The 23,735-nt window shown below is 46.1% G+C and overlaps 1 protein-coding gene across 3 annotated transcripts in view; it reads right to left on the bottom strand.

The window, feature by feature from the left end:
* Smyd2 (SET and MYND domain containing 2) overlaps window positions 1–4,761 on the bottom strand; it is a 50,192-nt gene extending 45,431 nt beyond the window's left edge. The window contains exons 1-2 of one of the 3 annotated variants that reach the window (XM_028876766.2): window positions 1,384–1,783; window positions 304–355 (exon numbers count right to left, since the gene is read on the bottom strand). In XM_028876766.2, coding sequence (XP_028732599.1) covers window positions 304–355; window positions 1,384–1,390 — 59 coding nt within the window. In that variant the 5' untranslated portion in view covers window positions 1,391–1,783. Of the gene's footprint in view, window positions 1–303; window positions 356–1,383; window positions 1,784–4,319 lie in introns of those variants that run through there. The other 2 variants (XM_037211148.1, XM_028876765.2) reach the window with 2 other exon arrangements.
* Window positions 4,762–23,735: the final 18,974 nt, after the last annotated feature.

The raw sequence follows: 23,735 nt of genomic DNA, 5'->3' as shown, positions 1-23,735 counted from the left end.
ATGCATTAAGTATGGTGGCGCAGGTCTGCAATCCCAGCTACTGAGAAGGCTGAGGTAGGACTGAAAGTCTGAGGGCTACCTAGATTACAGAGTGAGGTCAGGGCCAGCCTGGGCAACCTAGTAAAAACATGTTTTTAAAAATTAGGGCTGCACCTCAGAGCACTAGCCTTTAACCCAGCAGAGGCAGGCAGATCTCTTTGAGTTCCAGGACAGCCAAGGCTACATAGAGATCCCTGTCTCAGACAAAACAAAACACAACAAATTAGGGAAAGGATTGGAGACACAGTTTAGTGGTGTGCTTACCTGGCCCCTAAGATCAACCTCTGGCTTGCGGGGAGATACATTAGGCTGCTACCTATCAAGGGAAGAGTGAAAGAAGAGAACAGGCAGACTCGGGTCCAGAGCTTGTGTGAGCACGTGGGCACACACGTGTATATAAGCACACTACTGTATACACATACACACACACACACACACACACACACACACACACACACACACACACACGCTTTGACTGTAATAGCCATTCCGGGAAGAATCACAGTGGAGGGAGGAAAAGGGAGTCCCAGTGGCCTCACTAGGTGGAAAATTCTGTTATCTCTCCTTCCCCTTAAATATTTGTTTAATCTCGTGCTGAAGGAATCCGGTGCCTGAGCACTCCGGAGTTGTAAGGTGCTCTCTGGAAGAGCCCTGCCTATGTAGATGTAGTAGTGTTGACACTGTTTCCGGAAATGGTGAAAACCCACCCCAGAGACCATTACCATTCCGAGGTACTCAGGGGAAATACTGGTTTAGCCCTTGGACAGTGAGTAGAGTTCGCACACACATGCCAGGGTCTCCTCTAACCTTTCAAAGCACGTCCCTGGCATTACGGTATTTTATATACAAGTCAATGGAGTCTGAAGACCTGAGTGGCCGAGCTCATCACACAACAACCCAGGCTACAGTGTGACAGCGTCCTCCGCCTGCAGGGTACAGGGGACCTGACCTGTCCTCTCACCTTCCCTAGCTCAGCAGGGTGGGCATTTGAAGGCTCAGTTTACAGGCAGAGGAGCCCAGTGTCTCAGAGACTGAGCACCCACTGCCCACAGACAGCTGCCAGGGACGACATGCAGCCAGCATCCAAACCCATTCCATCCAGAGGCAAGCCCCTGCTTTGCTAGCTCTAAAAACAACGGGAACGGTCACACGAGAATTCCTCACCTGATAAACAGATGGACAACTCCCGAACCCACCCCAGACCAGGGCTCCGCACACATGCCCAAGCCCTGAGCAGGTCCGCAGGGGAGCTGAATTCTCAGCCTTCCTTTTGCTAGCTTTGAGCTTGCAGTCTTTCTGCCTCAGCCCTCCAAGCAGCTGGGATCCCAGGCCTGACACACTCACCTGTCATCTGTATTCCCGAGTGTCACTCTAGGAGCACGTCTTTTGCCAGGGTGTCTTATCTGACTACTTATTTAATAAACGGGGACTTCACAGATGATTAGTGCCTATGCGCAATTTCCCATTTAGGAATCATGATGATTTTAGACCATTTGATGAACAGCTGGAGTCAGAGCAGCATGGAGCACTGTATCGTCTTCCAATGCCATGGTTTGAGGCAGGATCTCTTTCAGAGAACTTGAAGAAAACAGCTCCGGGATTTCACGGTCCTTAATAAAATTAAATCCACTAAAGCCTATCGTGCCAGGTCAGAACTAGGACTAAAGCTGGGGACATGAGGGCAAAAGTCTAACTGCTCATGACAGGACATTCTTTATCACGTCAGTTCTGAAAGTGTGTGAGCCAGACGAAGCACAGGCCGCTCTCCTGCAAAGGCCAAGAGGACCTCCAGGCTCTCCCACACACTCAGAGCAGACATCAGCCCTGTCACATGGTGTCCCAGGAGAGAGAGAATAAAGATCAAGAGAGAGAGAGAACGCGGTCCCCAGAGGCAGAATGAATATTCTAGTACATTCTAGTCAACACCTGGTCACAGCTGGGCCTTTCTCTCTGTAGCCAATTAAATCAAGAGTCAGAACGTCCAATTTTCAGTTTGAAATACATATTCAAAAAAAGGTACATACACATGTATGTATGTGTGTCCCTTTGAAGAGCCTGGCAGAAAACTAACTAGTGACCATAACACGTACACAAACATAAGTGTGTGTGTGTGTGTGTGTGTGAGAGAGACAGCTCTCACCTGGAAGTTATTTATGTTTTTGGGAGTTGTCTCCCAGCAGCTGAGGCAAGAGCTGCATCTTCCCAAATGTCACCTGCCAAGCTGAGAAAACATGATACTAATTTAAAACTCTCAGAAAAAAAAAAATTTCCTTTGGCACTAAAATCCTATTTTGTAGAGATCAAAATTATCAATACTTCTTGGTTAATACAATATCCTCACTCCTGAAGAAATTAAGTTTTTCCTTCCAAGTGAGTTAAATTCTGACATCGTAGAGGTAGCTCATTTCTCTTAAGTGATAATGTTCTCACTATACTTCCAGCACAAGAAAGGATGGAGGTAGCTTTAACTTGGGGGTAACATGGACCTACCTACACCCCCAGACTCCACAGAGGCCTGCATGTGTCTAATAATAACAGGTTAGGCCTCAGTCATATACAAATAGGAGACCAAGTTATGTAGTCTATTAGAATGATCTAGCAAAACTAATCACACTTAATAGCCATCATTGGATGAGGTACAAAGATTTTTCTAGATGCATGGGTCTCAGTTCTTGAGTAAAATTGTAGTTGATTTCTAAGGACTCTGGCTGCTGAGAGACATTTACGTAAGCCGAACAGGAAGAGGTTGTGGAATGGCGTGACTGCCTGGGGCAGCCTGGGAGAGGAAACAGCCAACAACTAGTGACATTAACAATTGTCAATCAGAACAATTAAAGTCGAGAGAGAGCAAACGTTTGTACACATGGCAGGATTCGGGAGGCTGACGGATTGGAGGGTACTCCCGTGTGCCTGTGTGTACAATCAGGACACTCCCAACAGAAGAGAAGCACGTCTCAGCTGTCAACGCGGGTATCTAATTTCAGGAGAGAACTGGCAGGCACCCGAGTCCTTGCTCTGCACTCAGCAAGGTCCACACCACCGCACTGCACACTGTGGCTTCCAGCAAGCTCGGGGACCCCTGATGGAGACCCCTTCTGTGCAGGGTGACCCGCTCTGCTCCCGCACTGCAGACACCCACACTGCAGCAGACTCCCAGCCACAGCGAGGCTCAGAAGATCAAGGGACCAGTCGCAGCAGCCTTTTTAACTTTGGGAAAACCCAGTGCTCACTTCACTCAAACGTCGCAAAGTGGTGCCATGACCCTTTAGCTCTTGGCTCACCAATTCAAAGAGGCACATCACATACAGCCCTTCCGCTGCCCACGGCATGGTTCTGCGTCTAGTTCCTTTCCAGGTCCCCCCAAGCGGAAGACAGTTCTGGCAGGGAGTCCGGGCCGATATTACTCTAATATCCAGCCTTTGCCCATTCTTTTGTTGTCTTATTGTAGAATGAGGCACACGGGTCTGGGAGGCTGAGGGCTTCGTTGAGTGCTGGACTCAGACCAGCCCTCAAGAGGTACCTGCAGAAACTCAGGTTAGCTTAATCTAACCCAGTAGCATCTCCATTTCAAAGATGAAGACATTGACCTTCAAAGTAAGGAAGGCAGGGTCCCTTCCTCGGGCATCCATGGTGGGCCTGGAACAGGCTGAACTCCAAAGCCAGACCTCCTACCTCTGCAAACTTAGCGAGCACGGAAGTGGGTGGGAGTGGAGCCCTGAGCCAGGCCAGGTTTCAGCCCCCTAATTAGTGCCTTGTGTATACACAGTCATTCTTCTTCTCTGGGCTTTCGTTTCCCAACTGGAAAAATGATCTCTTCTGGGCCTTTAAGATTAAGTGTGTCTTCTAAAAGGAAGAGACAGGGTGAAAACGTACCCTTCTGCGTCCCAGCTACCTCAAGGCTTTGCATATGGCTACGGATACAGCTTCTGCACACACACACACGTCATATAGAATGTACTACAATCAAATATTCAACCGTGTCCCCCTCGCCCCTATCCAAGGAGCACAGTCTCATGGGCGTGCCCCACCCCTTTCCTCCTAAAGAGAGACCGGAAGGGTCCTTGGCTGATCGTGTCATCACTCCTGGGGGGAGGGAGGGTTAGGGGGAGCCGCCCATCTCCGGCCGGCCTGGGGCAGGCAGGGCGCCTAAGTTTAAAGCGGACACGCGTGGGGCGGCGTGGGCCGGGCTGCGGGGCAGGCCGTGGCTGTGCGGAGCGCGGCGCACGTGGCCCCGCGTGGCCCCTCCCTCCCGCACGGTCCCCCGCACGGTCGCCGCGTACCTGGCGAAGCAGCACTCGCAGTGGTGGCCGCGCTCGCCCACGGTGAGCACGCAGGCGTAGGCCGGGCAGGAGAAGAGGAGGTCGCCCACGTGGAAGGGTCGCAGCGCGCGGAGCCCCCGGCCCTTGCCCGCGCTGCAGAAGCGCTCCAGGCCGCCGCGGGCCTCGGCGCGCATGCTGGCGGCGCTGCGGCTGCGCGCTGCGGGCCCGCGCGTCACGGGAGGGAGGGAGGAGGGCCGCTCTGCGGCCGCCGCCGGCCTTCAAGGAACTTGGGCGCTCGCTCGCTCGCTCGCTCGCTCGGCTCGGGGCGGGTGCTGTGCCCTGGCCGCGCCCCGGAGCCGCGGGCGGAGGCGGGAGGGCGGGAGGGCTGTGCCTGGGTGCGCGGGGCGCGCGCGGCCGGGAATCCGCGTGCACCCACCAGGCTGATCCCGCGCGATTGCTCCGTGGGAAAGACACCAGTCCAGTCCGAAGGCGTCCAGGCCACCACCCGCTGTGCCAGCAGATGGTGTCACACCCGTCACCCCCCCCCCCCCTTAAGATCCAGGCTGCTTCAGCAGGGCTTAAATGAATGTGATTTGTAGTTGTTGAGCTGTGCGTGCAAAACACACAGGTCTCACCCGCTGGGGGGGCTAGAGAGAGTTCTTTCTGGAGCCAGTATGAGGGGCCATGGCCAGGTTTGGGTTACCCCAAATTCCATGTTCCAAGATTGTAACAGTTTGATAAAAATGTCCGTAATAACACAACAAAGTCATAAATCAAGACACCAAAAATACAGCCGTGGGGCCATCAGGTAGGCTGACTACAGAAGAGAGGTGGCCTCGCTGTAGGCCTCGGATGCGGTCTGACTGCTTTCTTAGAGACGAGGTTTTACCTGTTAATCACCCGGATGTTAGGTGAGACCCGGGCAGGTAAGGAGTGGCTGTCAAAGGAGCTGAAGAGTGCCCAAGAAAAACGGACGTTAAGCTCCAGACCGGCAACATTCCAACCTCCGCAGCAGTTTCATCAACTTGACAGAGGTTCAGTGCCAGCTGTGGTTCTTCCCCAAACTTTTGTTCGCAGGGTAAATCATAAAATCCGAAATTTGTGGTGCTTGAATAAAATTCCTTTAATGATAAAAATGAATAAATCTTCTTCCAAAGACAGAACAGCATGGGAATGGGCTCTTTTCTCCATTTTATTTTCTATTATTACATTATAATTTATTTTTTGTATGCATGAGATTATGTGTGTGAGCATACCCCATGTCATACACACTATGTACATGTGTGGAGGAGGTCAGGGGGCAATTTGAAAGAGTGGGTTCTCTCCTTCTGCCACATGGGGCCTGGGATTCAAACTCGGGTCTTCTGTCAGGCTTGGCGGCCTTTATACTCTGAATCATCTTGCAGGCACCCTTTATCCATTTTAGTAGCGTGGACTGACTGTGGGTGGACTAGAAACTTGGGCCAAGTTTAGCCCTGGGTCATCGAATCCCATGTATTTGAGCTCAGTAATAATTACTCTTGGTTACTGGGTATAATGGTACAACCATAGAGCCAATGCGTTTATTAAACACACTTACCCTAAAACAGGTGTAAGAGTGGAGAAGCTTTTTACATGTTCTCCTCCCCTGTGATGAACAGCGCTCTCAGAGTGTCAGGTGTGCGCCGACACGCCTCTGACACAGCCCGCCGCCTGCTCAGACAGAATGCTTGTCCAGTGCCTTGGCCTGTCCTGTGTTGCTGTAACAGGGTACCGGAGGCTGAGTGGTTTATGGAGAAGAGAGGTTGGTTCAGCTCACAGTTCTGGATGCCTAAGCGTCTTCTCAAATCTTGGAACTCACTCTCTGAACATACCCACCTATGCAGATCTTCAATGTGCTTTTGGATGGTGATTTTGTTTTGCTTTTTAGCATTCTGGTTTTGGCTAGGGTGGGGTGGGTGTCTTACCAGTACAAAGAAGAAAAGATTTACCCAGAAGTAAATAAACAACACGTTTGTAAAACGGTACGCAATAGATTGTTTCCAGAACTCACTGTGCAATGCAATTGAGTAACGCCTCCGCCCCCTTTCTCCCTCTGTGTTTTATTTCCAGTCAGGCTGCCCTCAACCTCCCTATATGCCGGAGAATGACCTTGAACTTTGTATCCCCCTGCCCCTGTCTCCCTGGTGACGGTACTACAGGTGTGCACCACCACACCCGGGTTTGTGGGGGCACTAAGGACTAAATCCAGGGCATCTTGGGGCAGAGGTGGCTGTCACAGGAGAACACTGGAAAACAAGCAGCTCCATTTCAGAAAAATCCATATGAACTTGAGTGACTCGAGATGGGGAAATGGGCAGTGAAGCAAGAGCCATAAAGTTAGGAGCCTCGGCTATGATAAAAACCCGTGCTTAAAATAAATGGCCAGGGCATGGCTCCCAGCCAGCGGGACAGACCGATGACAACACCCTCCATGCAGCTCAGGCTTGTCACTCTGCCACTCAGCGGTCTCACATTCCGTGAAGGAAACTGTATGGCTGCCAGGGCCCGTCTACCGTCGCCTCTCCTGTTTGTCCCATGATTTGGGAAAAGCGTGTTGGAAAGGACGTTTGGAGCCTCTTTGCCTCACACTGAAATGCAGACATGGCACAGGATGAAGGCCCCCTTCGCTTAACTGCCCAAGCCTAGAAGACCATCTAATCCATTTGTAAAGCATCCTTCCAGCTGCAGATTAACACGTGGAAGAAACAGCTCAGGGCTAGGAAATAAAGCCCTAGCAGAGAAGGGACCAGAAAGGGACACAGACCGAGGCCCGCGGCCCGCTCTTGTTCTTCTATATGGCCCTTATCTGCTGCGCATGTGTGGAAGAGATCCCGTTCTGAAGGACCCGGGTAACAACACTCAAAGATATTATTAGGGCCTCATACCTGGAGCGTGTAAACACTGCCTTCTATGGTTAAGAGGGAGACTTAGAAATGTGTTGAGGATCAGAGCTTGGTGAGGGCCTCCCGACTCTCAATTCCATCCCAAGGCCTGCTGACAGCGGGGCAGGAGAGTTGACATGGCCCAAAGAGGAGCCAGCACATGCTGTAGCGACACAGGTTGACTTGATGTGACCCTACAGTGGTGTCTGTTCGCAAAGAAGCCTGTCGTCCCTCAGAGCCCCTGCAGGGAACATGGCCTGTGACATCCTGAGCTCAGCTCAGGTATGCTATGTCCAGATGGCTGGCCTGCAGAACCATGAGAGTGACATGTTTGCTTTTTAAGCTGTTGCACCTGTGGTCACTTGTCACAGCAACCCCAGGAAAGCAATATAAAGTACAAAACAATACAAAGTTGCATGGAAAACCCCCAGGAAGAAGCTGATGTTTTCACGACTGATGGAGTAGAGAGGGTTTTAAAAGACACTGGCTGCAAATTCTGTAAGTAGGAGAGCATTGGACACCCAGGGGATAATTTTATTTAACACAGAGCTCTGACTGTGTGCTAGGTACCTGTGTAAAACATTCTCAGTAGGGGGCTGGAGACATGGCTCAGTGGTCTAGAACAGTGGCTGCTCTTGCAGAGGACCAGGATTGGATCCCGAGCACCCACATGGCAGCTCACAACCATCTCAATTTCAGTCTCAAGGGATACAATGTCCTCTTCTGGCAACCTAGGGTTCTACAGGCATGTGGTGTACATACACACAGGCAACCCCCACTCCCAACGCACAAATAAAAATTTTAAAATTCTCCTTTAGTCATCTACAACTGGCATGTTGTAGATGAAGGCCCGAGCTTAAAATTATGTGTTCAAGGCTGTGGAGGTAGCCCAGTGGTACTGTGCCTGTTTGACATGTACAAGGCCCTGGGTCTGGCGCAAATGACTGCAAAATTTAAAAATTACTTGTCTACCCAAAGTCAGAGTACTTAGCAATGAGTCCATGCCCTGGACCACTTCACTGTGATGTTTCCCAATGAACCAGAGCCCCAGCCCTAGGCCAGGGACATCCCCATAAATGTGACAGGATAGAGCATGACATGACTGTGTGTAGGAACCAGAGTACACTGTGCTCTGTGGGCACTGTGGTGTCAAGGAAGAATATGGGCTGGGGGGGATCAGATTTTGGTTCAGAAAGGCTGTTTTCATGATTTAGTGGACAATGACTTGGGATGGGGGGTGGGGCGGGGCAGGCGAGACAACAAAAGTATCTTGCAGCAAGTGATCTCTGTGGACGCCTGCACTCAACTGGCAGACAGACAGATAGGCAGCTAAATAAATCTTTAAAAAAAATCAAACAAAAAGCTGGGCGTGGTAGCACACATTTAATCTCAACACTTGGGAGGTGAAGCTGGTGTATCCCCGAGAGTTTGGGGCCAGCCTGGTTTACATTATAAGTTCCAGGTCAGCCAGGGCTACACAAAGAAACCTTGTCTCAAAACACCAAGCATACAAAAGCCCTGCTGTTTTGAGGAGCAGTTGGTACCATCCCTCCCACGGCTTGCTCTTCTTTTGAGACCACCAGCTCACAACCACATGGAGACTTCTTCTGAATTACAAAAGCTTGGCCGTTAGCTTGCGTTTGTCCCCAGCTACCTCTGATAACTCAATTAGCCCATATTTTTAAATCTACATCCTGCCGTGTGGCTTTTTTTTTTCTTTTTTTTTTTTTACCTCTCCTCCATTCTGTATGTCTGACTTGGTCCGAGTCTCACTGGCATCTCCCCTCCTCTCTTCTTCCCAGAGTTCTCTCTCTTCCTGGAAATCCAGCCTACTCTCTCCGCCTAGTTACTAGAGGCATTCAGCTCTTTATTACACTAATCACAGTGACACATCTTCACACAGTGTAAAGGAATATTCCACAGCACCCTCCACCTCAAATGCTCTGCTTAAGGTAAGTCTTTCTGTGCTGTGTTGTCATCTAATCATCAGCTTATAATTTATGTGTATATACATATATATGATCTGTCTCTATCATCTATCTATCTATCTATCTATCTATCTATCTATCTATCTATCTATCTATCATCTATCTATCTAATCTATCTCCATCCATCATCTATCTATCTATCTATCTATCTATCTATCTATCTATCTATCTATCTATCTCCATCCATCATCTATCTATCTATCTATCTATCTGTAGCCATTCTAATCCTCTTCTTAGCTATCTCATCCATATTCTATGATCACTATCTAATCATTATCTCAGCCATCCATCTCTATCTACATTCTATCTCATCATTTCCTATCTATATCATCATTTATCTCCATCCTCATCTATCTATCTATCTAATTTTCTAAAATCTCCATTTCTTCTTCCTCCATCCATCATCTATCTATCTATCTATCTATCTATCTATCTATCTATCTATCTATCTCTATCTATCATCTATCTATCTATCTATCTATCTATCTATCTATCTATCATCTATCTATCTATCTATCTATCATCTATCTATCTATCTATCTATCTATCTATCATCTATGACATTGATAACGTTGATCACACAAGCACTTTTCACCAGTGGTGTTTTTTAATTAGTTCCTAGATTTTTATTATACCATAACCAAACAATAAATACTTCTAATTAGGCAAATCTAGAAAGAGTACAGAGAGTTCAATCCACTGTTGATCATAATATTTAAGGCCGTCACCTGTATAAAGAAAGTTTCCATGAGTGCCGAGAAGGGTGTAGCTGTCAAGTTGGAATGTCTGTGGATTCCATTCCGAGGGCCAAAGCCCCATCCCTGCCCCTGCCCCTGCCCCTGCCCTGTGATGTTATCTTGCTGGCTAGCAAAGATGCAGACAGGAACAGAAATAGCCCTTGCTTCTGAGCTCGCCTGTAGTGAGAGCTGAGTCCCCTCATGCATAATTCACAATGTGACACCTGAGCCCAGCTGCATTACAGCATTTCTGTCAGGCATGGTACCCCAGAAGAAACTGTTCATATTGGGGGGAAGGGGAGCCATTGCAATCTTACACACAAGAATCTGATATGTTTGCTTCTTAAATGTCTTTCTTTTTTTCTTTTGTGTGTGTGTGTGTGCACGTGTGTGTTGCTGTGTGTGTGTATGTAGTATGTGTGTGTGTGTGTGTGTGTGTGTGTGTGTGTGTAACGTGCGCCATGGCATGTGTGGTCAGAGGACACCCTGCAGGAGGCTGTTTTCTATTTCCACTCTGCAGGTCCTGGGGATCGAACTTGGGCTGTAAGGCTTGGCAGCAAGTGCTTTGAGCATTAAGCCATCCTGCCAGCCCCTAACTATCTGATTCTTGAGTGACCAGTTTTGCTCACTCTCCTATGGGGCTTAAGCTGATTTTGCTGCCAAGATTCAGGCACTATAATACTTTTGAACAGATGCTGAAAATGGAAGAAAAAGGCAAGCAAAGGCCCTGCTACTGAAATGGTTGTTCCTGAACAGGAGTCATGAACTTTTTTCCCTCTCTTGGAAATCTCACCACTTTCTTATCCATTTAGCAATAACAATAGAATCAACAACAACAATGTACAAAGTGCAGCAAAGTCCAGAGCGCTCTAACATGCTCTGCTATGAGCCATGAACACTTTGTTATTTTTGGGGTGGCAGTGTCATCTAGTGGCCACAGGAGGGGGCTGGATCAGAACTAGACTGTTCCCAGAGGCCATGACCTCCATGTACTCACTGGGAGCTTCTCCTCAGTCCTCCAGGACATCCTGGTGGATCTCATGTGAGAGCAAAGAACCCCACAAAGAAGAGGCAGGTGTGAGCCCCACACTTGTGGTCTCAGAGCTATCTGCCTTCTAAGCTCAATCTTTACATAGAATTTGAATACAATTGTTGATTTCTTTTGTCCGAGGGAAGAAAAAAAAAAAAACAAATAAAAGTGTTAATTGCTATGAGTTGAAGAATCCACTGAAGGACTGAATGTGGCAGAATGTCACCAACCTCCCCAGAGCAGATGCTCAGGTGTCCTCTTGATGAGGACTGCAATCCTCAGAAAGCCTGTCTGTAGACTAAACACTTGTTACTTGGCAAATTAAGATAAAGGTGAACATATAAGGGTTGTTTGTTTTTTCCTAAGCTGGGAAAGAGCATTTCTCATTTGCTTGCTAACTCATGAGCTTGTGTATTATGCTTAAATACAGCTTAGACCTAAATGATTATTTGAATCTTTTTGGAAATTAAGTACTTTTATCTTACAAACAGTAAAGACTGCATTTTATGAAATCTAGGGAGAAATGACTCAGAAAGGTGCCTGCTGACAATTTCCATCCCTGGGACCCACACAGTAGAATGAGAGAACCAATTCTGACCTCCACATGCATTTGTGGTGCATGTGTGCATACACTCACACACACACAGGCACACAGATATGCACTCACATACATATACACACCACAACACATATACACATACTCACACACATACACTCACACACACATACACTCACACACACATATACACTCACACATCCCAAAATGCAATAAGACATTTTAAAGAAAGAACTCCAGAAGAATGAAGCATTTCCTCACTTGTATTTCTAAAGCACAGTACTTTGAAAGCATCAGCTGAAACTTCTTTTTAATTTCTTGCATTGATTGCTACTCTTCTTTCCTGCACCATCCTGCCTTGTTTCATCAACATTTTATACAGTGAAATCAGAGAAATTGAAACGGGAAGGAGAAAAGAATCAAGCGGGACAAATAAAGACGAGTTCAGAGCAGCTTTTAGCTAAAGTCAGAGGGTGAACACCGAAGAGCTGTGTAAGGGATAAATGTGCACAAGTTGTGTGGCCTTCATCGTCTCCTGATTCATCAGTGCCAAATGTCTCCTTCAGATGCTGTGGAGGACTAGAAATTAAGTTAAAGCCAGACCTTGTTCTCCAGGAGTTTAGAATCTAGGAGAGGAAACATATCATTAGAAAGCTATCAAAACCACTAGCTGTTCAGCCTCGGGCTCTCAGGGGCATCAGTTTTGATCACTGCTGTAGCCCCGGGCAGTGCCAGACAGAATGTAGGTGCTCAATAAACACTACTTGAAGGAATGGAAAATACAACACAGATGGTATTCAGCCGTTTGGGGATTATAAACAAATACTGGCTATCACAGAGGCAGGCGGCTTTCCAGCACACTGAAATTCTATTTTTAACGTAGAAAGATGAAGCTCAGCCAACCAACACACTCTCATTGACATGCTGTTGTTTTTCAAACCCATCAACTGCTCGTCTTCTTTGGGGAAAGATTATAAACACAGTACTTAACCCTGGGCCTCAGGAAAATGAGAGACTCACACTAGAAGAGCGCTTGTGGAGACAGGGGCAAACATGGAGGATTCTTTTAGGCAGTTGCTTTGAGGAAGGAAGTTTATCGGGGAAGTATGGCAGGGGAGGCATTCTGGGCTGTGGCAGCAAGAGCCTCAGGTGACATCAGACTTTGGATTGTATCTAGTGCTGAGTCATAGGTAGTCATAGCCGATTTCCTGGCAACCCCAGACCACACCTCTGAGGATTCCTCAACCTCCCAAAACAGTGCCAGCAGATGGGGACCCAGTGTTCAAACACAGGAGCCTAACGGGGCATTTCAACCATGGCAGTATGACCACTATGTGCTCCTGGCCCTCCAGGCAGACTCCAGAGAGTTTCCTGCATTTAAATAGGACTTCAAGGAAAAATATCAAATACACAATAGACGAGACTTCTGTAAACTTGACAAAACTTGAATGCCAAGTTGGGGAAATGTGGAAAGGAACCTCATTCAAGTCAGTTTAGTTGTAATGTTTTACTATTTAAATTGGCTGCAACAACAACAACAACAAAATGCCTGTGTTCCGGGGAAATAATTAGGCCTATTCAACATTTTTAAATCTTTCACTGTTTAGCAACAACTTTTGGGATACTTGACCAAATGCACATGGTTTCTGCTTCTGATGGAACGCATTGCTAAAGGGACCCCTTTTCTCCTAGCATGGCATTTGAAAATGGTGTGTTGTGTGTGTGTGTGTGTGTGTGTGTGTTTTGAATATATTCCGAGTACATAATATACATGTATGAAAATGTCATAAGGAAAACTATTACGTTGCATAATTAGTACATGCTAATAAAAATACATGAAAATAAAAATGCTATGTGCCCCCAGGGAAAAGAAACAAAACTAAGGAAAAGGCTCCAGTTCTGCCTACATTTGCACCAGTCTGCTGGAAAAAAACAAAGCCAAAAATAATTCAGTGTATCACTTCTATTCATAACTATATAAACTGACTTATTTCCTAGAGCTGGGCATGGTGCTCTATGTCTGAGTCTCAGCCCTGGCAGCGCTGGGTGAGGCCGAGGCAGAGTCGGATGAGTTCCAGGCCTGACTTCTGGGCAGTGCCCTAATCTTAAAGACAAAGGAATCTGAGATGAGGACATTTTCAAATCAGAGTGCTTTTTAAATACATTTTTAATTGTGTGTGTGTGTGTGTGTGTGTGTGTGTGTGTGCGTGCGTGTGTGTTTACATATGAGTGCAGTGCCCACTGAGGTCAAAGATGCTAGAACTGGAGTCACAGTTGTGAGCTGCCTGTCACAGGTGCTGGGAACTGAACTTGGGTCCTCTACAAGAACAGTACTCACTCTTAACTACTGAGCGGTCTCGCAGGCTCCTCATGGTTTTTTGATGATGGTGGGTACAGAGAGCAGTACTAAATGCTCTAGGGAAAACAAAAGTTGTCCATCTTCTGTGGATCCCGTCACCTTTTCAAAACCATTGCATTAGTCTTTGAATTTAGAGGCATGGACGGCAGGCACAATGGCATCACGGTGTCATTTCCACTTTTCAGAACTGTTAGTGAAAGGTCTCTGAACTTTAAACAAACCTTAATTTAATTGTTGAAAATTAAATATCTTAATTTCTTTCAGGCTCTGGTCATGGACATTGATGTGTATCCCATGGTATTTAACACACTAGATTATCATAGGTCAAGAAACGTGAGGCCATATGCAATTGAATGGGGTCATAACTTTTATTACAATTTTTATTTCTCTGTATGTGCTCAAGTATTTATTTATTTATTTGCAGAGTTTCACTACATAACGTGCTGATCTCCAATTCACAATCCTCCTGCCTCAGTCTCTTGAGTGCTGGGATTATAGGTATGTGTCACCATACCTGTCTGCTTAAATTTTTTTAAATTTGTGTGTGTGCCACATGTGTGTGAAGGCTCCCAAGGAGGCCAGAAGCAGGAACTGGATCTCCTAGAGCTGGAGTTACAGAGGGTTGTAAACTGCCCTGCCTGGTTGTAAAGACCTGGAACTAGTCTCAGGTCTTCTGAAAGAACAGCAAACGCCCTTGACTGCCCCAAACTGACTTCTATTGTCGGGAAACGTTGACCTGCATCATTATTTATAATGGCTGCATGCTCTTTTGTTATACTGTCATTTAATCACCAACCTCTAGCTTATAGACATGAAAAGCATTTGGGATTTTGTTTGTTTTTAAGACAGAGTCTCACTGGGTAGACTTGGCTGGCCTACAACTTTTGATGTAGACCAGGCTGGTCTCTAACTCAGACCTGTTGGAACACGATCCAAAAATAAAGACATGTGAGGGGAATTCTGAGTGTTTGTTAGAAAACTCCAAGAACATAGAAAAGTCTTGTGCCTTAGTGTCTTCAGAACCTGGAGTTGTTCTAGGGATGTTTTCAAGCTCCTCCCAGGTGTGGCCGGTGGAGTGACTTGACTTCAGCTGTCATTACTCCTGTGCCTCTATGGGCAAACATGGTTTGTCACGTGTGGCTTGTCCTGGATTGACACCTTAACTCTTCTTAACCCTCAGAGTAAAAATTGCCTGAGGCTCTGAATGAAGTTGGCTATTGCATGGGACTTTAGTCCACCTCATTTTTGGGCTCCATTCTTCCAGGTTCCACTGCCATTAGAGTGGTAAACAGAGATCCACCTGCCTCTGCCTCCTGAGTTCTGGGAATAAAGGAGTGAGACTCTACACCTGGCTAACATTCGGAATTAAAAAAATAATAAACTAGTTCAAACAATGATCCTTCAACGGAGTCACTTTCCATTTGGGAGATGTCGCAGACAGTGCATCTAGAGACCCATGGCACTGTAATCAGAAGTTTCTGTCCCGCCAGCAACTCCCAAATACCCAACAGCCGCTTCCCAAATCTGACTCCCGGTTTTTATTAATATGACTAATTAGATTCATGCTTCATAGCACAGTCATAGAACAGGGAAATGACACCAACCCAGAGAGCGGCATGCTAGGATGGATATTTTAAATTCTTACAGAAAATTTGCTTAGTTTAATGTTTTCAAACTTTTTTGAGTACCGGCCATACCCCCCTTTAAAAAAGATCAGCTGTGAATAGTTCACCAGTCTAGACAAGAATGGGCAAAATGGCATATCCGGAGAGCTGTCACTGTTTTAGGCACTCCAGAAAATTCTTGAGAATTATTTAGAGGAAAGATGGATATTTTAGATAATATGTCTGTGATGTACATTACCAGGTTAGAGTCCAGGGAAAGCAGTGCTCTCTAAGGTTTGGATGGTTTTTCAGTCTTTCTTTTAAATGCGATTCATCTCAGGCCAGAGACATGGTTCATAGGGCAAAGGTGCTTGCTACCGAGCCCGATGACCTGAGTTAGCTATCTGGACCACCAGAGGGAATTGACTCCATATTGTCCTCCAACAGCTGCCCCAAGGCCATGGCATGTGCCTGGCACAGATAATAAATAAATAAATAAATAAATAAATAAATAAATAAATAAATGTAATCTAAAAAACCTTATACGCATCTCTGAGAACAAAAGGAAAACCTGAATGAACAGAAAAAAAGAATATAGGCTCTAGCTGGGACTCTCTGATGGATTTGGGGGAAGAGGGCCGAGCACTGAGTGCCCACAGGAGAAGGCAATAGACCAAGGAAGAGAGTCAGGGAGGGGGCAGAACTTAAGACAAATTTGAGGGGTTATAAATACATAAAATAATTAAAGGAAAATGCTTGCTAGAATAGAGAAAGATACAAAAATTCTATTCATGATACATAGAAACCAACCTTAAAAAAAAGAAGAAAAATACAATAAAATAATACTGCTTGAGTTGGTTCTTTTTTTTCCTTCCCTTCTCTAATTGTCGTTTTCATTTTTATTTTTAAAATATGGACTAGAAAAGAACAGACATACTAAAGGATCAGACAAAATTAGAAGAAGAGGGGCTTATGGAGGAGGAGGAAGGCCGTGGAGGAGAGGAACAAAGACACAGGCGGATGAAAGCCGGCCGGGAGCGGAGACCGTTCAGTCTGGCCTGGAGGAGATCATTACCGGCTCAAGTGCTGCGAAGTGGACAAAAGCCGGTCTGCAGTGGGGTCAGATGAGAGAAGCGGGGAAGAATCAATTTTTCAGCACCTAGGATCACAATAATTCACTCGCAGGTTCCCCAGGCACTGTTACTTTAGTTCTGGTTGCAGCACGTTGGGATTCTGCCTATATTAGTTTTTTTTTTTTTTTTTTTTTTTTTTTTTTGAGCCGATAAATGAAAACCAAAAAAAAAAAAAAAAAAAAAAAAAAAAATCCCATGTAAGTTTCTTTGCCCTTATTTTTTTGAACTGAAAAATAAAGAAACGGTAAATTCTCCCTCTGAGCCGACCTACTCGCTGGGAATGCCACCATGTAGAAATCTTAATAATACATTCGGTGCATGCCGTTTAAAAACAGAAGGACTTGGTTGGCCAAGGTCACATCAGCTGCCTTTCCCTCTCAGTGATTTTGTGTATATTTTATCCATAAAAGACAAATTACTATGAAAGGCTGGCAATATAGGTTTAAGAAAGGCAGAGAACAAAGTGTGTTCTTTGCTCTTTGAATTTCTTAAAATTAAGTTCTTAAGACTCCTGCTGCTCACCTTCAAACAAGCCACCTTGAAACTCCTCTGTGAAACCTGGTGAAAGGATGAACCAAAGAGTTTCACTTATTTAAAAAAAAAATAAAATAAAGAAGAAGAAGAAGAAGAAGCTGTCCACAGGAGAGAGAACATTCAAGTCTCCCAGTAGCCATACTTATTAGCTAAATTGAATGCCTGCGGAGGGTCTCATGGGGGCACACGGCACCAGGCTCTTTGTATTACAACTCAGTCAGAGGCTTCATCCCCTTGTAATTAAGGGCAAGGGGCCAGCCAGTGATGTGATGGGAAGCAATTATGTGGATGAGGCTGCGCCATCAATACTTTTCAAGAGTTTGCGTGCCTGCATCTGTGTTTGTCTGAATCTCCCGGGGCGCCCCCTGGCTTGTCCTGTGCTCTGGGGCCCTCCTCCAACTATGACCGCATCTACTAAGCACTTACTGCGTGGGTAGCATTGCTCCAGGTTTTGTAAATGTGTGGCCAAAATCTGTCTTCTCAAACTCTTTCACAGTTGAGGGTTCAGTCCCAGGTCCCCAGAAGCAGACACTGAGATGTGGTGGACCCAGGACAGACCAGTGGTGTCACAGCGGGCAGTAGATGGGGGAGGGGAGGCAGCCGATCAGGAGTGTATTTCAAGCCAAGTCCTTTAGGAGATAGCTTTGCCCTGGTCTTGTAGGGTGGCTCTGGTGTAGGCCTGGAAAGAGAGTGTGGCTTCCATTCTGCTGCACAGCATGTGATTGACAGCCCCCAAGAGCCACAAGGAAGGTGTGTGCTCATGACCTGTGAGAAGAGAGAATGGTATACATGAACGGGGGACAGAAATACCCCGCATTGTCTCCCACAAGGCGGGAGCTGTTGGTGCCTCCGCTGCTCCCTATAGGCATGTCACCCCTGAGTCTCCAATGATTGTCATGTATCAAGAGGAGATGAGGCAGAAACACTACACTTCCCAAAGCAGAAACCTGGCCACCATAGGGTGGGTGTACTCGGGGAGGATGTAAAGCTGCCTTACATTTGTCCCACTCCAGCTCAGCCATCCAATAGAAATGGTTGTTTCCAATATAAAGTAAGCCAACCCTCACAGAGCACCCACCACGTACCAGTTACTCTTACATGCATCACTCATGTTAATCTGTTTGCACAATCGTCCTGTCCTGTCAGGGCTGAAGGAGAGCCAGGGAGCAGCCAGGCATTTCTCACAGCTCATGAGCTCTATAGCTTGACTTGAACTTACATAGGTCATGTCTAGGCCAGGCTTAGAGTCATGTCATGGTATTTGCCTCTTTATAGACACGAAGTCATGCATTAAAACTTTAATTTTTAACTTTAATTTTTAAGAAAATAATTTGCGCCGGGCGGTGCTTGTGGTGGCACATGCCTTTAATCCCAGCACTCGGGAGGCAGAGGCAGGCGGATCTCTGTGAGTTCGAGGCCAGCCTGGTCTACAAAGCGAGTTCTAGGAAAGGAGCAAAGCTACACAGAGAAACCCTGTCTCGACAAACCTAAATAAATAAATAAATAAATAAATAAATAAATAAATAAATAAATAAATAAGGGCTGGAAAGGTGACTCAGTGGTTAAAAGCACTTACTGCTCCTGCACAGGACTGCCGTGGACTAGAGAGCTGGGTCTCCGAAACCTGACTGGGGGTGATGGGAGATTAGGAAAGAAGGCACCAGCAGCGCAAAGCTGGCATTGGGTGAGTAGTGCACTCCCACGGAGACACAGCAGCAGCCCAGATTCTCAGTGTGTTTATTCAATCCAGCATGAACAAGGAAGCAGCTTAGCTAATTTAGATAAGGGGTCTCTGTGGGGGGGAGCAGTCTGGGGTGGGCTGTAATCCTGCAGTCATCTGGGACTATCTGCATGTTCTGTTTTAATGATCAACTGTTGGTCAACGTCCACATTCCGACCTGGGAAGCCCTTGTCATTCCCATGAGTCTGATGTATTGGTATCCTTGACATGGCATGTTCGTGTCAACAATACACATTAACTCAGGCCTTCATCTGCCCTCCACAGAGGGCCCAGGTTTGGTTCCCAGCACCCATGTGGTGGTTCACAACTGCCTATAATTCTAGTTCCAGGAGATCCAACCTTCTCTGGAAGTGGTTCTCAACTTTCCTGATGCTGTGCCTCTTTAATACAGTTCCTCATGTTGTGGTGACCCCCCCCAACCATAAAATTATTTTGTTGCTACTCCATTACTGTAATTTTGCTACTGTTATGAATCATAATGTAACTATCTGGTATGCAGGATATCTGATATGTGGTCCCCAAAGGGGTCAAGACCTACAGGTTGAGAACTGCTGCTCTGTGAGCATCTATGTACAAGTGGTGCACACAAATTCGCATAGGGGCAGGTGTGGAATGAATATTGTAAAAGGGGCAAATATGGGAACAGGTCTTCCACTTGAGATGGCTGCAACAATCCAAGCAGGAGGTGACAATGATGTTGCTGTGACAATATGTGCTTTGATGGCAGACCCAGCAGGGGACTGAGAGCTGAGTCCAGGCTGGCTCCACATTTTGTCCTGAACACCTAGAAAGATGGAGTTGCCATCCAGTGAGAATAGAACAGGTCTGAGGGAGGTGAGCTGTCTATGAGCCATGCAGGGAAAGTTGTCATGAAGGCAGTTGGAAGAGCGAAGTCTCAAGCCTCTATACAAGCCATGACCTCAGATGACCAAGGCGGTGGATGCAGATGGGGGAGAGGAGACGGTGAAGGCCCGCACTGTACACATATTCCGTGCACTGCTTCTCATTTTGTTTAGGAAATCACTACCTGTCTGAAATAGAAAATTGATATTTATCTAAAGTGCTCTAGATCGCCAATCAAATGACTACATTTGCAGGGTATGTTAATTGTCTTCAGCGATCTGGTCTGCTTTTCTACAAATGTCTGCATTATTTGGCACTGGGATGGCCACATTTTGAGTTGCATTATTATTCTGTTATTAATCAATAATATATTTATTAACCCTTTGCACTGCAAACTGCAAGAAAGCAGTTAAGGGGCGCTCTGCAGGGCACGGTCCTCATCTATGCTGGCTTTCTGAAACAAAACCAAATTGGTTGTTGTGATATGAAAGCTCTTTCCTCTTTCTCTAAAGTTCATGACTTGACGGGTCTCTTTGATGGCAGAGTAAGTGGCTTTGGAGTTAGGTGTGTGGGGCTGGAGAGACGGCTGAGCAGTTGCTGCTCCTGAAGAGGACTGGAGTTCAGTTCCCAGCGCCCACATCAGACAGCCCAAGACTGCCTGTGGTCTAGTTCCAGTGTCGTCAAGCTCATCCCTGACCTCCTCGGCATCTGTGTGTCCGCAGCCATATGTGTGTGTGTCTGTATATGCATGTGTATATATAATATATATGTGCATATGTGTATATGCATATATATGTTCATCTCTGTGTATATATGTATATATGTATACATACACACATTTTCTTAAAAGTAACATTTTAGAAGTTGTGCCCAAGCAGAGTTCCTATTAACGCTGGATTAGAAAGAAAAAGTGTTCTCCTCAGGTGAAGACATATTACACATTCCCTATTATGTTGAAGAGCATCAGCTGAGCCATCCATCCCTGAAGCTGAAGCAGGAGGATTGTCATAAATTCAAGGTCAGCCTTGGCTACATAACGAGAGCCAGAATAGTCAATGCTATCCTGTGATATTCTGTAACAAAAGCCCAAACAGGGCCCGTGAAATGGCTCAGTGAGTAGATGTGCTTGCTGGGAGTTTAGAGTTCTATCAACTGAAACTGAATCACACAGTGAATGTGTTTTGTCAGTAATATTTGATTTTTCTGCCAGACTGTTTCAATGCTCTTATTATGGCTGATGACAAACTGAGCAAACACAGGGGGTTTCTACCCCTAAAGTGGACCGTGTAACAGTGGCAGACAATCTGGACAGGTAGACAGGAGCTGAGGTATCAGTAGAGAAACCCATGTTGAAGCCACCTTTCAGATAAAGGAATTGGGTCAGGAAGATGGCTCAGTGAGCGAATGAATCACCTATGCAATCTGTTGACCAGAGTCCAGTCCCTGAAGCCCACACAGAAAGCTGGCTTTGGTGGCACTCATTCGTAATCCCTGCCAGAGAGGCAGAGACAGAGTCTGCTGGAAGCTCACAGGCCAAGTGGCCTGAAGTATGCAGCAGAACGGACAACCTATCTCACTTAAGTGGAAGGAGAGACGACTCCTAAAAGATGTCCTTTGGCCTGTACATGTTCATGGCATGGAACACACACACACACACACACACACACACACACACACACACACACACACACAATTTAGAAATAATTTACAAACCAGATATGGTAGCACATGCCTTTAATCCCAGCACTTGGGAGGCAGAGGCAGGTGGATTTGAGTTCGAGGCCAGCCTGGTCTACAGAGTGAATTTCAGGACAGCCAGGGCTGCACAGAGTAACCCTGTCTCGAAACAACAACAAAACAAAAACTATTTTTAAAAGAAAAAAAAAAGGAAAAAGAAAAAAAAAAGAAATAATTTAGGGTAAAATACTTGATCACCTCATATAAGATGCGGAGGCTGGCCGAGCTTCTGGGCTTGGTGGTCAATGCTCTCTGCTTGCTCTTTCTGTCTCTCAGCCCTGTTGTTCACACTGCTGTCTTCAACTCAAAGCTGGCTGCCTTTGCAGGTCTACAGCTACCTTCTAGAGTAACCAGTGGCTAGACTGTTTGATTTCTTGGAAATACCCAGAAGGCACCCCTTTTGCTGTGTTCAGTCTCATAATCCATATTCAGTGTCAGTTCTGTGGCCAGAAGGATGCTGTGTGGACAGTCTGGTGGCTTCAGACACTTGGTCCCTGGAATATCCTTGCATGCTTACATCTTTAAAGATGTCATGGGTGCTCTGGGCAGTGGTGGTTCATCCCTTTATTCTCAGCACTCAGGAGGCAGTGGCAGGTGGATCTCTGAGTCTGAGGCCAGCCTGGTCTACAGAGTAAATTCTAGAACAGCCAGGACTACACAAAAAGATCCTGTCTCAAAAAAAAAAAAAAGATAAAACAACAACAACAATATCATGGGTGTTGTGTTGGTGGCTGGAATTTATAGTTTCTGAGCCTGGGTTTGCCATGGGTACTCCACAGGGTCTAAATCTGTACACACGCCACTAGGACTTATTCCTAATTTATTTGTTTATTTATGTAGTGTGTGTGTGTGTGTGTGTGTATGTTCATAGGTGTGAGCATGGGCATGCGTATATGCAGAGGAGAAGACAACAACTGACGTTGGTCTTTGCCTCCCACCTTGTTGGAGACAGGGTCTCCTGTTGCTCACCACTGAATACACCAGGTTAGCTGGCCTGCAGGCCTCCAGGGATTCCTCTGCCTCCACTCCCATCTTGCTGTAGGGCTTCTGGGGTTACAGATGCTGACTCGCACCTCTGGCTTACAGGGGTTCTAGAGATTTGGGGATCTGAATCGGGTCCTCATACTCCCAAGGCAAGTACTTTACCTACTGAGCCATCTCTACAGCCCTCCACGGGGATTTATTGTTGAACGTCAGCCTCTTTATGTTTTTTTTTTTAAATTATTATTATCTCAGATGCTCACTCTATTCAGTAGTGACAGAAAACCAAAAGAGCTGGCAATAAAAAGAGCTGATCAAAACCTCAGGAGACAGAAGGAGAAAATCTTCCTCCTAAGCTGTTATGCAGTATGAACAGGAAACAGCTTGTTACTTCTCTAGATGTCTTTCTTTTCTGTTTCCGGAGCAAATGTCTGACAACATACACCATTTTCTATGAGCACACCTCTGTTACATGTTTGATGGCTGCCTCTGTGAGGTAATGCAAGGGGAATGTCAGAAGCACAGGTATCCTGGGACACGAAGGAGATGGAGCAGGTGGGGCCGGGGACAGTAGTGAGCAAGATGTTAAAGAATCATCCAGTCCTGATGCCCCAGCAGCTCCATGCTGGATGGGTGGTCACACTCCCCTTTCTATCCCTCCAGCACACACATGAGAGCAGAGGTTTGTGTTCTACAGAGGTGAACCAGAGGAGTCTAGGTTGGGTTATTGGCACAATTGATGGAAAGAATAACATCTCCAAAGCAGGACAGTCAGTGAGAGCCCTCACAGTAAGAGAGAAGATCCCCAGCTTCTCCCCCTTACTAGATGCCACAGACTCCAGAAGGAAGGAGACTAGAAACCCTTTTTCTGGTTAGTTCAAAAACATAGACCTACCAGGGCAGACAGCCAAGAACCCAGTAGACAGATGGCTGGAATAAACTACCTCAAAAGAGAGACCATTGCTTCTGAAGTGTCACTCACTCAACTTTAATCAGCCTATTTAAATACAAGAACATTACTATATACTTGAGGAAAACCTGTCACAGGAAAGACAAAGCTAAATAACAAAAAAAGAACTTTGGAGGATTGAGAGACCATGAATAGACACAAAAATTGTGAGGGAAAAAGCTGACTTAGAAATACTTTAAAAATTATATCTATGAAACAAGAACAGGACACTATTAAAAAAGAACATTCTGAGACTATGAAATAACTTTTGGAATTTGAAAATATGAAAATTGTGGGGCTGGGAGATGATTCAGTTGGTAAAGCATTATGAGAACCTGAGTT

Source organism: Peromyscus leucopus, chromosome 15 (genome assembly GCF_004664715.2).
Source record: "Peromyscus leucopus breed LL Stock chromosome 15, UCI_PerLeu_2.1, whole genome shotgun sequence".
Lineage (NCBI taxonomy): Eukaryota > Metazoa > Chordata > Mammalia > Rodentia > Cricetidae > Peromyscus > Peromyscus leucopus.
The sequence above is the reverse complement of the archived record's forward strand: the minus strand, read 5'-3'. Positions and strand labels throughout refer to the sequence as shown.